General features: G+C 50.9%; 3 protein-coding genes across 10 annotated transcripts in view; all 3 read left to right on the top strand.

The window, feature by feature from the left end:
* The window catches only part of GJC2 (gap junction protein gamma 2), a 31,090-nt gene extending 25,286 nt beyond the window's left edge, over nucleotides 1-5,804 (top strand). For all 5 annotated transcript variants that reach the window (XM_083823730.1, XM_083823731.1, XM_083823733.1 and 2 more), the window contains one exon: nucleotides 992-5,804. In XM_083823730.1, the coding sequence (XP_083679856.1) occupies nucleotides 1,012-2,259 (1,248 nt within the window). In that variant the 5' untranslated portion in view covers nucleotides 992-1,011 and the 3' untranslated portion in view covers nucleotides 2,260-5,804. The remainder of the gene's footprint in view (nucleotides 1-991) is intronic.
* A 2,638-nt stretch (nucleotides 5,805-8,442) lies between these two features.
* IBA57 (iron-sulfur cluster assembly factor IBA57) lies at nucleotides 8,443-13,971 on the top strand. Its single transcript, XM_083823735.1, has 3 exons — nucleotides 8,443-8,862; nucleotides 10,192-10,538; nucleotides 11,733-13,971. Exons 1-3 carry the CDS (start codon nucleotides 8,564-8,566, stop codon nucleotides 12,122-12,124), a joined length of 1,038 nt encoding a protein of 345 aa, XP_083679861.1. The 5' UTR covers nucleotides 8,443-8,563; the 3' UTR covers nucleotides 12,125-13,971.
* A 126-nt stretch (nucleotides 13,972-14,097) lies between these two features.
* The window catches only part of LOC310894043 (uncharacterized protein), a 32,269-nt gene continuing 30,449 nt past the window's right edge, over nucleotides 14,098-15,917 (top strand). For 3 of the 4 annotated variants that reach the window (XM_083823723.1, XM_083823728.1, XM_083823729.1), the window contains exon 1: nucleotides 15,555-15,883. The gene's annotated coding sequence lies outside the window, so the exon portion shown is untranslated. Of the gene's footprint in view, nucleotides 15,438-15,554; nucleotides 15,884-15,917 lie in introns of those variants that run through there. The other variant, XM_083823724.1, reaches the window with a different exon arrangement.

The following is a 15,917-nucleotide window of genomic DNA, read 5'->3' as shown; positions in this document are numbered from 1 at the left end:
CTGCTCCCACCCCGTGCCTGAGTGGCTAAGGGGGGTTCAAAGCCTCCCCTGAAAACCTCAGGTTGGGGATTTTGTGTCTCCGTGTAAAAACGGTGCCAAAGGTTAGGACCAGGCTCAAGTCTTGCGGCGTCATTTGTCTTCCCGGACATTTACCCCCGTAAATGAGGGCTGTGGAGCAGCAGGGAGGTTTGGGAAGGCTCGGTTCTCCACCTGCGGAGCCATCACACACCCCACACCAACCCGCTTGTGCCCACACTCATGCACTCGGCTCCGTCATCCACCACCGTCCCACTCCCTCTTAGCTCCCACCTAGGCACCGTTTCGCGGCTGGGACTGGGCTCATGGGTGCCCAATTCACCACCTGACATTAGGGGCACGGCTCCAAGCCTGGGGGTGATCCGCAGCAGGGACGCAGGGGTGCAGAAAGGATGAGCCGTGCAATTACCGCCTGCCTTTAATGATGCCTGGGGCAACCCAAGGAGCTTGGGCTGAGCCCCTGACTCCCACAAATGGAGCTAAACACAAAACAGTTCTTCTTCCTGCCCAGCTGTCCAGGTCTTCTAAAACATGCGTGGTTTTCCCTGCAAGCTTTTGAAGGTTTATTTTTAAAACAGTCTGCATTTAATTTAGGCATGTTTTGCTTTGTTTTTCAAACGGAACTTGAAAGGGACATCAGCCTGTAAACATAAATATTCCCATTCTTTCGCTGATTCTTTGCATTTTTCTGGGTTTGCTAATGAAAGACATTTCAGCATCCCCTGCTCCCGCATTCAGCCCAGGCGCTCGAGCCCATGGCAGGCAAGCAAAAGACTATCACAAGTTAAGGATGTTTTGGGTACCTAGGTGGCCTCCATGGTGCATTGCATTCATTTTTAGTCACCCAAGCCGTTCCTACAGCTGCGCAACGTCTTGAAACAGGCAACAAAAAGTGTAGCTGGGATGTTGGGGTGTTTATTTACAGCTCTGTTGTCTTCCTTCCTTCTCCCTGCAGGTTATAACTGAGTAGCCCTTATGACCAACATGAGCTGGAGCTTTCTAACCCGCCTGCTAGAAGAGATTCACAATCACTCCACCTTTGTGGGGAAGGTCTGGCTCACCGTGCTCATCGTCTTCCGCATCGTCTTGACGGCGGTCGGCGGAGAGTCCATCTACTCCGATGAGCAGAGCAAGTTCACCTGCAACACCAAGCAGCCCGGCTGCGACAACGTCTGCTACGATGCCTTCGCACCGCTGTCGCACGTCAGGTTCTGGGTCTTCCAGATCATCATGATATCCACCCCTTCGGTCATGTACCTGGGCTACGCCATCCACAGGATCGCCCGGTCGGCGGAGGAGGAGAAGAAGTTCAAGGGATTCAAGAAGAAGAAGCAGTTTGCTCTGAACTGGCAGGCGGTGCGCAACATGGAGGACCCGATGGAGGCAGACGAGGAGGAGCCCATGATCTCCGACGACACGGCAGACAACGAGAAAGCCAAAGCCAAGCCCAAGAGCAAAGAGCAACAAAAGCACGACGGGCGGAGGCGCATCCAGCAAGAAGGACTGATGAAAATCTACGTCTTCCAGCTACTTACCAGGGCTTCGTTTGAAGTTTGCTTTTTGATAGGGCAGTATTTGCTCTACGGTTTCGAGGTAGAAGCTTATTTTGTCTGCAACAGACTCCCCTGCCCTCACACCGTGGACTGCTTCGTGTCCCGGCCAACAGAGAAGACGATCTTTCTGCTGGTGATGTACGTCGTGAGCTGCCTGTGCTTACTGCTGAACATGTGTGAGATGTTTCACCTGGGGTTCGGGACCATCCGAGACGCCATTCGCAACCGGAAAATCAACAGCTTTAGGCAGCCCCCCTACAACTACGCCTACCCGAAGAACATCTCCTGCCCTCCCGAGTACAACCTGGTGGTGAAATCAGAGAAGTCCACCAAGATCCCCAACAGCCTGATGGCTCACGAGCAGAACCTGGCGAACGTCGCTCAGGAGCAGCAGTGCACCAGCCCGGACGAGAACATCCCGGCAGACCTGTCCACCCTCCACAAACACTTGCGAGTGGCCCAGGAGCAGCTGGACATAGCGTTCCAGAGCTACAGCAGCACCCAGGCCAACACGCAGCCCTCTCGAACCAGCAGTCCCGCCTCAGGGGGCACGGTGGTGGAGCAGAACAGGGCCAACACCGCCCAGGAGAAACAAAGCGCTAAACCTAAGGCCTGCTTGGAGAAAGGGAGCTCCAGCAGTAAAGACGGAAAGACATCTGTATGGATATAGCTTGTCTGATGGCAGAGAGGGCGGCGTAAGTGCGGTTTTTGTTTTGGTTTGTTTCTGGTTTTCGGTATTGTCTTGAGTTCATTTCACAGGGCACAGACGCAACTTTTATATAGAAGTCAAGAGAGAAAATTCAGACCAGTTTAGTGCTGTCTTCCGGTGCATTAACAAAAGACGTTTCCTTCCTCTTTCCAACTCGTTCTCCAGCTGGGAAACTCCAGCGAGCAACAGCGAACGCCGCATCCCACCGGGACCGGCCACGAGCAGGCAGCGCGAGGACGCAGTGCTGTAGGTCATACAGTGTTTAATTACTAAATACCCTTAATCAAAATTAACTTCTGATCCCTCGGTTGGAAGGGAAAACAACCAGTCCGTGGCATAAACTTTGACGACGTGCTGCCCTGCCTGAACCTGCAGACCTCAGGCATCGCTGAGGGTGCCAGAGATGTGTGCTGCTAGCGACGGCCCGGCACCCACACCACTAACACAGCACCGAAGGCTTTCATCTTTTGGTTCCCTGCGCTGAAACACCAAGCAACTACGACTGACCACCCTTGCAGATGCAGTGGGAAGCACTGCGGTTACGGTGTTTGTAGCAAACCGCTGCTCCACATCATCAGAAAGTGCCTTTATGCAACCAGGAAAACAAAATCGCAAAGGGTTTCTACTACTTGGTTTGCTAATTTGAGCAGAGGTGGGAAGATCAGTGCTGGCAGATTTGTTTTTCTGTTTAATCAAACCCTTCTAACTAGTGGCAGAGAGCAGATCTATGCATCGCGTGTATATGGTGTGTGTGCGTGCATATACGTATATACATGGACACGTGAACATGTGTGTGTGAATATAGATATATAGAGAGATATATAAATGTAATATCAACCCTCTGGTAATTTTACAGCCTTCCAGCCTCACCGGGCCATGGGCACGTTTCCACACACTTGTCTGGGGGGCTCACCAGCAGCTCCGGCTTCCCTGGGGGCAGGACCCAGGCCAGCAGCAAGAAGTTTTCCCCCGGTTTATGGACAGCTTCTTTTGGCTTCACTTGGTTTTAGGGTGAGGTAGCTCGTGCTGGATGTGTTTCGTCAGGATGGTTTCATCCTGGGAGCTGGGATGTCCCTGAGATGCTTGAGGTTTGGCAGATGCTCTTGCAAGAGTCAAGTTGTTGATTCACCACCATGGTCAAGGTCATACTTCACGTGAAGGAAGCAAATCCTTTCTGAACACAGCACTACCCCTGCTGAGCTGCTCCCTCACGGCTGTGCCAGCACACAAGTCCCCATGCATTTCTCATCCACTGGATCAATGTACCTTCTTGATGGGCATCTTTCTCCTGTCCCCGAGATCAGTCTCTGAAAGCCTCAGGGGTGCCAGTTGTCACAGGCCAGCCCTTGGGGACCTGAGCGTGGCCGTCAACACTGGGTTCACCGCACCAGAGCCGTGCAATGCCCTTGGGGTAGCTAAAAAAGGAGGTTCAAAAAGATGCAAAGAAACATCCTACAGGGTATTCAGCTGCAAATATTCAGCGTGGTTTTGGGGAACAGTTTCAGGCTTGTTCTTGGTCCTGCTGAGGGTACTGGTGAAATGCCTGGAGCGCTGCCTGTTCTCGCTGCTGGAGATCTTACCCTTGACAAAGCCCAAATGCATCCAGGAGGAGGATCAGCGCCTCCTCACAGCAGCAATGGGCGGCAGCACACACCGGTCGCATGGAGGGATGTTTGTGCCGTGAATTTTCCATGAAGGGCTTGTAGAGTTCACGCCGCGGTGGTAGGACACACATATCACACGGCTGGAGGGGCCGGGTGCTGGTGGGCGAGCTCCTGAAGGTACAGGGAGAGCACAAGAGGAGCTCTGGGTGGACATTTGCCCCTGGCGATTACAGCAGACACCAACGTGTCCCACACACTGATGTGAAATCCTCACCGAGGGAATCCCCCCACGTGGCCTGAGCACAGCCCGGTGAGGTCCCGGGGCTCTCTCAGGAGCCCACGACAGATCCGTTTCCACACCTGCAGGTTCAGAGATGCTCAGAGCAATGGTGCTGGAAAGGAGCACAGATCTTCTCGCCAACTTGCCAGCATCGAACGCATCCCCAAAGGCTAGCACCAACCCCCCGCTGCCACCCCTGGCTTCTCCCCTGCTCGGTAGACACGAAGAGACGCTTCTTCCCTTTGGGTCTGCAGAAGGTTGGGGGTGCCTGAAGATGGTCTCTCTTTTTTTTTCTTTTTTAATTTTAATTTAATTTGATTTTTCATTTTCATACCACGGATCCAGCACGCCGAGTGGGGTTTGGACGCTCTTGGTCCTGCAGCAGATCCGCAGCCTCCTCCTGGCTGGTGTCACCGCCCCATGCAATACGCACACACTGTTTTCCATAGTGGGAGTCGATAATTGCAATATTGACGAGTACTGGAGCCGGGGCAGACACTCGGGGGATCGATACCAGCTCCTCATCGGGCAGGGCATCCGCTCGCTCAGCCGCCCTCCCAGCCAGCCCTGCTCATCTCTAGGGCTTGAAACCTTCCCTTGCATCAAAGGCTTTGCGTATGGGGGCCGATCTCGCTTCCCTATTTCTTTTTCCAAGAGTTTTGACAGGGACCAGAGCACACAGGCACGTCCATGGCAGGACTGCTCGGTGCTGGAGAGGGACGTAGGGTGTCCTGCGGGGCCCCGTTGACTCCTCTCACTCTGAGTCAGACACGCATAGAGGGTTATTATTATAATAATATTATTATTATATTGCTCACTTCCTCCTTTCCTCCTCCACTGCTTGGCCCCTGAAGCCCTCAGGACGTTGTGTCTTCCACTGAGCCACCACCAGCAACGCGACCGGCGCGCACTGAGCGGCTCCTTCCAGGCCAGGAGGAGCAAGCCCACCTCCGCCGTGTCCGTCTGGGGAGCAGAAGGCAAAGAAGGCAAAATAAGCAGAGCCACAAGCAAAAAAAAAAAAGAAAAAAAAACCCTCACAAACCCAACCGGCAGCCGGAGGAATTTCAAGTAGACGACTGGCAGCGTCGGCCACGGAGGAGACGCCAGTAGAATAATTAACGCTTTGCTTTTCTTCCTGCGGGTCGGTCATTTTGTTCACGCTCAGGACGGGTTTAGCTCTGTAGCTGAACTAATCGTAAACGTTGACACTCTCGCTAAGCTTTGCCGGGTAAAGCGCCCGCCCTCGCGTTTCTGTTCTTGCCATTCAGGGCCAGGAATGTCCCACGTAAAAGCCAGATTACCTTGTTGCTTGCATCGCATTCCTCTGGGAAATACTTGAACTTAACTCGAGGCCATAACCAGTCTGTGCTGTTATGAAGTTTCTGGGATTTTTTTTGTTGTCGTTGTTTTTTTTTTTTTTAATGTACTAACTGTATTTGTACTAGAAAACCTTTGAGTATGAGGTTGAATCTCTAAGTATTTTTCAGTGTAAACGTTCCATCTGGGCTGTAGTTAGAATACGAAGCACTGGTCAAAGGAGAGATACGTCAGCCCGACTCTTCAACCGGCTATTCCACATCCATTACTAATAAATGGAATAAAACTTACGTTTTGTTACAGTACGCAGAGTGTGTCATGTTTCCGTGCGAAGGGGGCTGAATGTTGATGAGAAGACATTCTTCTCAACCTCTCATTTGCCCGGTTTAACCATATAAGACCTCTATTTTCCCAGATACGGCTATAAATCACCGCAAAATATTTTTGCCTTAAGAAGCAGTTGACCTTCGGGTTGTTTGGGATGTGTTGTCTCTCTGATGAATCACTGCCTGGAGTTCCTTCAGGCGTGGAGCTGAAACCGCCTAGAAAAAGCCTCTACCCTGAAAACTGAGAAAACTTTTCCGAGGCTGGGAGAAGTCAGGAGCGAAGGCGAGCAAACGCTGGGAGAGCCCTTGTGAGAAAGCCTGCTTTTCGGAAAGCCCTCGCTCTTCGCCCCTCCCATTAACTGGCAGGCATGTTCGCTCACAACTGCCATCCAAAGAGTCTTCAGGAAACGGATTTGGGGCGGAAACGTGCATTTTTTGCTGTTCCTCTGGCAGCTGGGCTGTCTCCACGACTCCTCCGGCAGAACAGGAGCAGCTCCCCCCAGGAGATGAAGGGAAATGGGGCCCTGCGAGGCGTCCTTGAGGATGGCCGGTGGTCAGAGGCACCTTGTAGGGCACCCACTTTGCAGTGCTACACAAAGCAGATGAAAGAAAGAAAGAAAAAAAAAGTCTTGCTAAACAACAAGGCGTCCTTCAGACCAGGAACAGGCTGAATTCGCCCATGCTGTGGGGTGATACCAAAGCCGAGCACCCATGGGTGCTGACCTCAGCCTGGTGCTGCTGCAGGACTGGGCCCTGCGGCGAGATTCCCTCGCTAGCAGCCTTCATCTCTCACCTCAATTCCTCCGGGACCCAGCCTGGGGGCAGCCCTGTCCTGTCCCAGCGGGCGAGTGGCATCAGCGAGGGGTGAGGTGTGCGGAGCAGCAGTACCCCTCTTCCCCAGGCCATCTCCAAATTCCTGCTGCTGAGAGAAGTGGCAGCGGCAGCCTCGGTCTTGTATTTTCTCGTTTCTCTAGAAAGCCAGGCTGAAATGCCGGCGGCTCTCCAGCACCCCTGAGATCACAGGGCTCGTCTTGTTCATCAGCTGCTCCACATCTGTCCTGCCAACAGCATCTCACCAGCCGCCAGTCGCTCCCCCCTGGGGAAATGACAATGACAGCTTTACCTTTGTTTTCAGACAAGTCTCGCGTTTTTTTGTGCCACCCAGGCCAGCTGCAAGCTGTGTTTCCCTCCCGTGCCCTGACCCCCTGGATGCACAGCTCGGGGACTAGCACGTGCACGGGGCTGGGGCTGAACAATCGCATCTCACGGGGGTTTGCGGACGGGAGCTTGTGTGCTCTGAGGAAAAGCCGGAGGAAAGGAGTGCACGGCAGCAGTGCTGGGCTGCGGGCGGGTGGCCAGGGGGCAGCCGCTATCGGCACGGCAGTAGTGGCAGGACAAGGGGGGATTGGCTTTAAACTAAAAGAGGGGAGATTTAGATTAGATATGAGGACGAAACCCTTCACTCTGAGGGTGGTGAGGCCCTGGCCCAGGCTGCCCCCAGGAGCTGTGGCTGCCCCATCCCTGGCAGTGCCCAAGGCCAGGCTGGATGGGGCTGGGGGCAGCCTGGGCTGGGGGCAGGGGGCCCTGCCCATGGCAGGGGGGTGGCTCTGGATGATCTTTAAGGTCCCTTCCAGCCTGAACTGCTCTGTTATTTCACGTTTCTATGATTCCAAGTGCACTGAGGGCAGGGCGCAGACTCCTTCTCTCCGGCTTAGCTTTTCCACACAGATGCTGAGCAGAGAGGGGGGGGTCTCAGGGCAGAGGGGAGAGGACCAGACAAGCCCATGCATACATGCTTCTGGAAGCACAGGTCAGATGCAAACTGCCTCAAATGCAGTTCCCAGTGAGGGACACGGCAGTGCTCAGTCTCACCCTGTTCATCTCACAGGAGAGCACCCGCCACATGCAATATTGCCCTCCTGAACAAAGGCAGGAGGGTCCTGCTGGAGAGGGGCTCTGGTGCACCATAGCTTCATCGGGTGCCGAACGATGGAGGTGGAGGGTGGGTAGGAGGCACCCCATGTCTGCCACATCCATGGGGCCAAAGCTGGATCCAGCTGTGGGTCCACAGTGCCCGTTACCCCTGGGGACTCAGCCCAGCTGTGCTTCCAGATGTGCAACTTCTTCCAGACCTCTAAATGTGCCGCTCTTGGCAGGGATAAAAAAATAAAAATAAAAAATAAAAAAACAACGATGGGCATCACCTCTGCATCCCCAGCTGGCTCAGCCACCATGTGTGCAGCTCCCCCAAAAAACAGCCCCAATCAGCCGTGTTTTAGGGTTTGGTGGGTTGCGCCTTGGGACCATCGCATTTATTTGGGGCCAGCTGAGCCCCCCGTGCCCAGGGCAGCAGGAGGGATGTGACCACAAGCGACAGGCACCCCCAGCCGGGGGACGAGCCCCAGGCTGACGAACCATGGCAGTACCAGTGCCTTGAGAGCCACCCGTCCCCTGAGAGCCACCCCAAGGAGCGCCACCGGGGCGGGCGCGCAGCTAGGTGGGTTGACCAGGCGGCCCTAGGGGCTGGGGCGGCCAGGTCTACCCGGGGTTAGGCCCGCTGGATGGGGCGTGGTCACAGGAGGGGGCGTGGTCTGCGAGAAGGGGGCGTGGCTTGCAACCAGGGGGCGTGCCCCGCCCCTCCCCGCCAGCAGGTGGCGCCCGGCGGACACACACAAGATGGCGGCGGCGGCGGAAAGAGGAAGCGGCGGCCCGCCCTGACAGCCCGTTACCCCGCCGCCATGTTGGTGAGGGCGGGCCTGCCCGGCCTGCGGCGGCTGTGGGGGCGCGGAGGGGGGAGAGGGGCCGGGACCTGGGCCGGGGCTGCCGCCGCCGCCTGGTGCTTCCCGGCGGGCCGGGCGCTGCTGAGCGTGCGGGGCGCCGAGGCCGCCATCTTCCTGCAGGGGCTGCTCACCAATGACGTCACGCGGCTGGCGGGGGCGGGGCCGGGGGAGGGCGCCACGCCCCCCCTCCCGCGCGCGCTCTACGCGCATGCGCTCAACGTGCAGGGCCGCTGCCTCTACGACCTCATCCTCTACAGGTGAGACCAATCGGGGGGGCGGGGGGGGGGGGAGATGGGCGAGACCATTGCCGGGAGGCGGGGGGGGAGCCTTGGAGCCTGCGCTGTTGCCATGGAAACGGGGGCACGCGGCCTGCGCGGCCTGCTGTGTGGTGGCATAATTCTAATAAAGTAAAAATTCGAATAAAATTATAATTATTTATCTTATTTTATCATTCTCATAAAATGACAATTATTTTATTTTATCATTATTAAAAATGATTTTTTAAAATTTTATCATCATAAAATGATCATTACCACAAAGATCATTATTTATTTTATTTTATCTTTATTAAAAATGATATTTTTTATTTTATCATCATAATGTGATCTTTACCACAAAAAGATCATTATTTATTTTATCGTTATTACAAAATGATGATTTTATTTTATTTTACCATCATAAAGTTTTAGTTTTTATTTTATCATTATTATAAAACGATAATTTTTATTTTATTATCATAAAATTATATATTTTTTATTTTATCACTATCATAAAATGATCATTCTCGTCAGCGTCAGTCACACACCCGCCCCTAAGAAACTTCGTGCGTGTCTTTATAAATTCAAAAAAGTACCGAAAGCAGCTCCTCTGTATGATTTTCCTCCCTGGCTGTCATTTCTGTGAATTATCCCACAGAAAATTACAATAACCTGACTTTTTAAAGCAGCCCTCCCAGCAGGTCCGGTGTCTGAGGATCTGTCTGGATGGTGTCCAAGGGGTTTGGGTTCTCCACTCACTGCCGTTAATGGGGTCATTAGCACAAGGAGGATGTCCGGCACTAATTACACTTTATAGCCACCTGACCCAGGTGTGAGAGGGGAAATGTGTAAGCCAGTGAATAAACATCACAGAATCACAGAATGTTAGGGATTGGAAGGGACCTTGAAAGATCATCTGTTCCAATCCCCTAAACATCCCGTTTGTCACTCGCTTGTCCTGTTTGTTTTGGGACATCCCGTTTGTCCCAGGTCACTCGCTTAGTAATGAAAGGCACAAAAATGAAGGCCAAAAGATGGACTGCTTATGGTCTGGAAGAGAACGAGAAAAGTATACGTGTCAAAAACATGCTCGGGGTGACCCTGCTTGAGCAGAGGGGTTGGACTGGATGATCTCTGTGGGTCCCTTCCAACCTCAACCATTCTGTGATTATTTTGTTACAGGGTGCTGAGTGCTGTCCTTGTCTGCGGCAGCAGCAGCAGCATTCCCCAGATCTCTGGATTCGGACCAGGCTCAAGATAATAATGCCTGTTTGCTTCCTCCGCCGTGGGGGTTTGCTTCCCTGACCTTGTAGGTGTTGCTTTTTTTAGGCTTCACGAGAGTCCAGAAGAAGAGCCACACATCCTGCTGGAGTGTGACAGCAGCGTGCTGGATGCCATACAGAAACATCTGAAACTGTACAAGATCCGGAGGAAAGTAAACATCGTCCCTTGCCTTGACCTTTCTTTGTGGGCCGTCTTCCCTGGGGAGCAGGCTGGAGATATCGCTGGTTCCCTCGCACAATGTGCAGACCAGGCTCTGGTTTTAACTCCTGACCCCAGGACAGAAGTCATGGGGTGGAGACTGGTTACAAAGAAAGGAGTAAATCTGACAGAGGTCATCCCTGGAAGTCGTATCGGGAGCATTCAGGATTACCACAGGCACAGGTATAAGCAAGGTAAAGCCAATACCTGTTTTGCACTCTCTGTCACTGGATTTTAGATAAATAAATTTCTTTATTATGAGGGTCTTATTATCAGAGTCCACTCTGATACTGATCGGTGGAATAAATTATAAACGCTACAGGGGAATGCCTCAGTGTGTTTAACTTTTTAATAAAGGCAGGAATTGTTTGCTAATTTAAGGATAAGACTGATCCAGTAGTTACAATTCTGGCCTGTGGCAGAATCAATATTTGAGTCCAGTTTCCCATTACAAAAATCGTGGGATTGTGGGTCAGCGAAAGAAAACGGGGATTATTCATTTTCTTAGAGGGGAATTTCTGTGGTTTGAGTCATTTTAATTATTTTAGAGTTATGCACAATCTACATATTTTCCTTGTTGCTAAGGAAGGAAAAGGAAACACCCTGACATACTTTCCTAGAAATGTATGACTGGATTTGCAGTTATTTTGGAGGCCAAGGAGTGTATGTTTGATTTGAGAAGGAGTTTGGTCTTGAACGCCTCTGTGCCTGTGCAGAGCTCCCGTTGATTTTACTATGTCCACATAGACAGTGGCATAAAATAATTAGCAGACAGAAAGATGATGGTCGTCTGCTAATAAACAACGATCACAACGTGAGTGTCTGTCTGGTACAGAAAAGCAAACTGTTAATGGGTCACAGTGGGCTGGACCGCGGCGGTATGCTGCCTCCCAGAAATACCAGCGCTAGTCTTGCTTGCTACTACAAAAAGCCAGGCCCAGCACTGCTTCAAAAAAAAAATAACATGCCACCGGTCACAAAAGAAGCAGTCATAGCTACTCACACAGCATTTGACAGTTGGCTGGGTTACTTTTGCTAGCTTTGAAGAAAATAACTCATTGACGTTACGGTCTACCTGTGGGAGAAGATAATTTCGCCATTAGCATTAAATGTATGTTGATGCCTTTGTATGGGAGTCTGTATTGCTCAGCTTCACAGGATTAGGGTTTAGTGCAGTTTTTCCTGTTATCTTTTAGAATAATCTTTGCTAACCCTGATCATTTACAGCTAGTGGTTTCATTAAGGCCCAGACCGGAGTACTGGCAAGCTCATTCCTTTACATTGCTTCTTCTCACCTCTCATTTTATAACACAGAGGAAACATACTCCAGAAATCTAAAATACTGAACATGTTACTTTATTTACATGTTGGTTTTACTCCTTTCCTAGGAATTCCTGAAGGTGTGAAAGATCTCCCTCCTGGAGTAGCCCTCCCGCTGGAATCCAACCTGGCCTTCATGAACGGCGTCAGCTTTACCAAAGGCTGCTACGTGGGACAGGAGTTAACAGCCAGGACCCACCACATGGGTGTCATTCGCAAACGTCTGGTGCCAGTGCAGTTTTCAGTTCCTCTTCCCCAGGAGAGCATTCCTGAGGGTGCCGAGATCTTGACTGAATCGGGAAAGTCAGCTGGCAAGTTCCGGGCTGGAGGAGATGAACTCGGCATAGCTTTGCTGAGGCTGGCTAATATAAACGAACCACTCTGCCTAAACGTAGCGGGTGATAAGGTGAAGCTCACCGCAAGTATCCCTGAGTGGTGGCCAAAAACTGCTAGCAAATAAATGAGGAGCCGCCACTTGCACATTTGCCTTATTGAGAGTATTTTTGTGTGACAAGCTTGGGAAGGTGACTGTGCCTTCAGCTGTTGTTTGTGGTGTTTGGTGAGGGTGTGTGTCAGCAGAATTCTTCAAATTGGGCTTGAACAGCAGGAGCCCAAACCAGCAGCAAGTGCTGCTGACTGTAATGCTTTGTGGAGAGACCCTTACACAGGGAAGCACACCTTTCTCTGAGGGTGCCCCTTGTTTATTTGGACTCCTGCTGAATCTTCAGTCCACCACTTGCTCGATCAAGTTGTATTCTGCACGGGGTGCTGTGCGTATGGAGAGACCAGAGTGAGTGATGGGGCAGGAGTGTCACCACTCTATGCACTGAAGTTTTGTGTTCAGAATTACCAATCTGTGGTATTGTAATTTTCCACTGGGGAGCATGCTGCACTTACCTTGAATAGGATATATCGTTGCTATACTCAGGCTGAAGTGTTCATTGCAAAACACTCATTGCATTGAGCTTCTTATTAAACTTGCTGATTGGGTGGGTATTTTTTTTTCCACCACTCTAACTTCTAATTGTGCTCAGGAAGAGGAATAAATTGTACTTCTCCTTTCAGATCTGCTTTTAATACATCACGCCACATTGAGAAGTGGGGGAAAGCTCTCAAAAATATCCCTGTCCTGTTCCCCGCTTCATAGCCACCAGAGGGAGCACAGCCAGAGCAACCTGCACCGAGCTCCTGTGCCGTTGCTCACCTTGGCCACGCGTGCTTTGCTCACTCAAACAACTGTTCAGAGAGGAAAGTGATATTTTATGGAAATAAGGTGTGCTGGGGCATGCCCTGGAGTGGCTATTGTATTGGTGTACTGGTGCTTGGCTGAATAATCTATTACTATGAGCACCTTCCCTCCAGCGTTACTGATTGAGTTGCCAACAACAGTTGAGGGGTGGATTTTTTGGCAACTTTGTAATTTGTACATGAATGTGTGCACAGTTACATAGGAGGAAAGATTCCTCACTGTGTTTCAGTTAGGCTGGTGTAGTTGCAAATGAAGGTAATGCCAGGTGAACGTGTTGTGATTAAATGCAAAAAACACTAAGACCACGTGCCCCGCAATCTTGTAGAAAAATCCTCTGAACTTTCCTGAAGGCTTCAGCAGGGGTAACACAGCTGGTGAAGGGACAGCGTGCCTCCACGTCACACTGAGGTGCTTGCTCTTCCCTCTGCGTAAGCTGCAGTCTCTGGGGCAGGGGTTAGTGCTTAGCCTGGTGCTTGGGGCAGGATTTTCACCACGTTCATTTCTCTGGCTGCTTCGTCACCACACTTGTTCTTCCAAGAGCTCTCTGCGTCCCTCATACAAAAGCCCGTTTTGGGTGAGACCCTGCTGCCATCCCTAGCTGAGGTTTTCTCCATCCACAGTCCCCTCTGGGTTTTCAGAGCAGCCCAATACTTCTGGGTGTTTTTGCTGCTTTTTTCTATCTCCTGCTGCTCTTCTTTAAGCTTGTTCCTGCTTCTGCAATCGATGTGTCCATCTCCCTGTGCCCCAAAGCCAGACAGGTCCGTGCCTGTCAACCTGTGGCAATTTATAGGAGCCCTATGTATTTTTATATTACAATAAATCCATTACGTGTTCAGTCTTGTATTTCCATGGGTGATGAAGGGGGTGATGAGAGAGTTTAGCAGGTGACTAAAAACGCTCTTGTATGCATATTTGTAATAAAAAACCGTCCAAAGTGTGTTCTATTACTGTGAAGGGAATTTATCTGTGAAAAAAATGCTCATATTGCTTAAAGCTCATTAAGCTTGCTGTGAAATGAATCTGTGGAATATCTCATTAAAAGTTTATTGTATCAGTAATTTAAATGCGACTTCTCTTAGAGGGAGAGACACTAGCCGTTGTTTAGCTTGTGCAAGGATATACAACAGAAGAGTTGTTAGGGCTGGTTGCCGACAAGAAACATGTTCAACACAGCCCTAAAACACTGTGATGGGTTTGAGACTGTTAAAAAGTCTCTGCGCTGGAAAAATAAATTAAACTGTAGTGCTTCACACTTTCAGGATCCTCTGAAGGCGACAAAGGAGAGACTGTGCTGCCTGTGTTTATGCCAGTCTGACAGAAGCAGCTTTTCCTCTCAGCCACCCACTGTGCAAAGCCTTCTCAAAATAGTTATATTGCACTGCCATACCAACAGCCTGAATAAACATCGCATTTCTTCTGTCTGGGGAAGCCCAATACCTCTTTTCTGGTGCCCAATACCTCTTTTTCTCTCTTAAGTATTTGAAAGGCTTTTTTTCTGTTGACAACTGCTGCATTTTTCAGACTGCAGACTGAAAATGTGCAGGCACAAAATATGCCCACAGGCTGATTTTCAGAGGCACTAGACCACTTCTGGAGGTGAGAAGGGATGTTGCAGAAGTTGGGAGGGCAGCCCCCATGCCCACCATCCTCTTTTTTTTCTCTTTTTATTCTCCCTCACAGCCCGCTCCATCACTAAGAGCTTTGTCTGGGTGAGCTTGGGCTGAAAGGTCAGCAGCACAGCTTTATAACTATGAGCTTGCATTTGCAGTGGCATTTACTCTACTATTGATTTTCGGTAAGGAAAATCACATTCAGCTAAGGTAGAACTGAATGAGGCACAAAGATCCATTGCTGAATGAAGAAGCTATCAAATACAAGCTAGTCAAAAACAGAGTAACCACTGACCTTTCTGTTAGCTGCATAAACTAATGGGTCAAAGTGGTACTTTTAATGAGCAATTTCAGTATGAATGAGGAAAAACTGAGAAATAAATCACTGGAGGGCTGCTGCCTGCGTGATCTGATGCCTTCCTAGCCAGGATTTAGGCACAGCCCACATATTAGAGGATTACCTCCCTGCAGACTGCTCTCAGTTGCCAAAATCCTTATCAAACTGCTTGCTCTGAAATTTCCAACCAGGTGTAGACAGCTTGAAACACCTGAGCATGGCTCACACAGTCCCCTTGCAGGGAAACAAGATGCTTTTGTGGTGCAAAGCCATCTGGTTTTTGTGCTTTTGCCAGCAGGGGATGAGCATTGCCCCGGGTTACCGAGCTCAGCTGCGTGTATTTACCTCCCCAGAAGTTAGGTGAGGTGAATCCCACACCAGGTGCTTGTCTCAGACTAAATATAGCTGAAAAACGTCAGCCAGAACAGATTATATCTGTAAACACGCAGCTATGGGACAAGGCGTTGTTGTGGCTATTTAAAAATCGCGGTGGCCCTGCCTGGCAGAAGTTTCTGGGCTTTCTGAGGTGGAGCGGGGACTGCATCCAGAACCAGTGTGCAGCAGGAGAAAGGGGCACGTATAATTTCTGAAAAACAACAACAACAACAACAAACAAACAAAAAAAACATTTCAGTGGGCGGTGGCAGCAACGGCTGGGGGGGCGGGCCGGGGCGGGCCGTGAGGGAGGGGGAGAAGGGCCAAGATGGCGGCAGGCAGTAGGGCTGAGGGGGGTTGTGAGGGGAGGAAGGGGTTCTTTCCTTGCGAGGAGCAGTGCTGTCACTGCAGTGGGGTCGTTGGGCTCCCTTAGAGCTGAGGGGAGCCCCTGTGGTGGTGTAAATAAATAAAGGACTGTCTGTGAAAGTACCAGGTTTTCTTGTCTGTCGTGTGCCCTGCTGGGTATCTGTCAGAAGTTAAAGGGCTGTGAGGGGTGCTGGCACCCCAAATGGGTGATGTTTCTGACCTGACGGGGAGCAGGAGGGAGCTCTGAAGCAAGCAAGGGTTATCGATTGAAACCCCAACAGGGTAAGACAGGCATCATTTTCTGAGATTGTTGAGG

Source organism: Anser anser (genome assembly GCF_964211835.1).
Source record: "Anser anser genome assembly, chromosome: 2".
Lineage (NCBI taxonomy): Eukaryota > Metazoa > Chordata > Aves > Anseriformes > Anatidae > Anser > Anser anser.
This window is presented reverse-complemented; position numbering and strand designations above follow the sequence as displayed.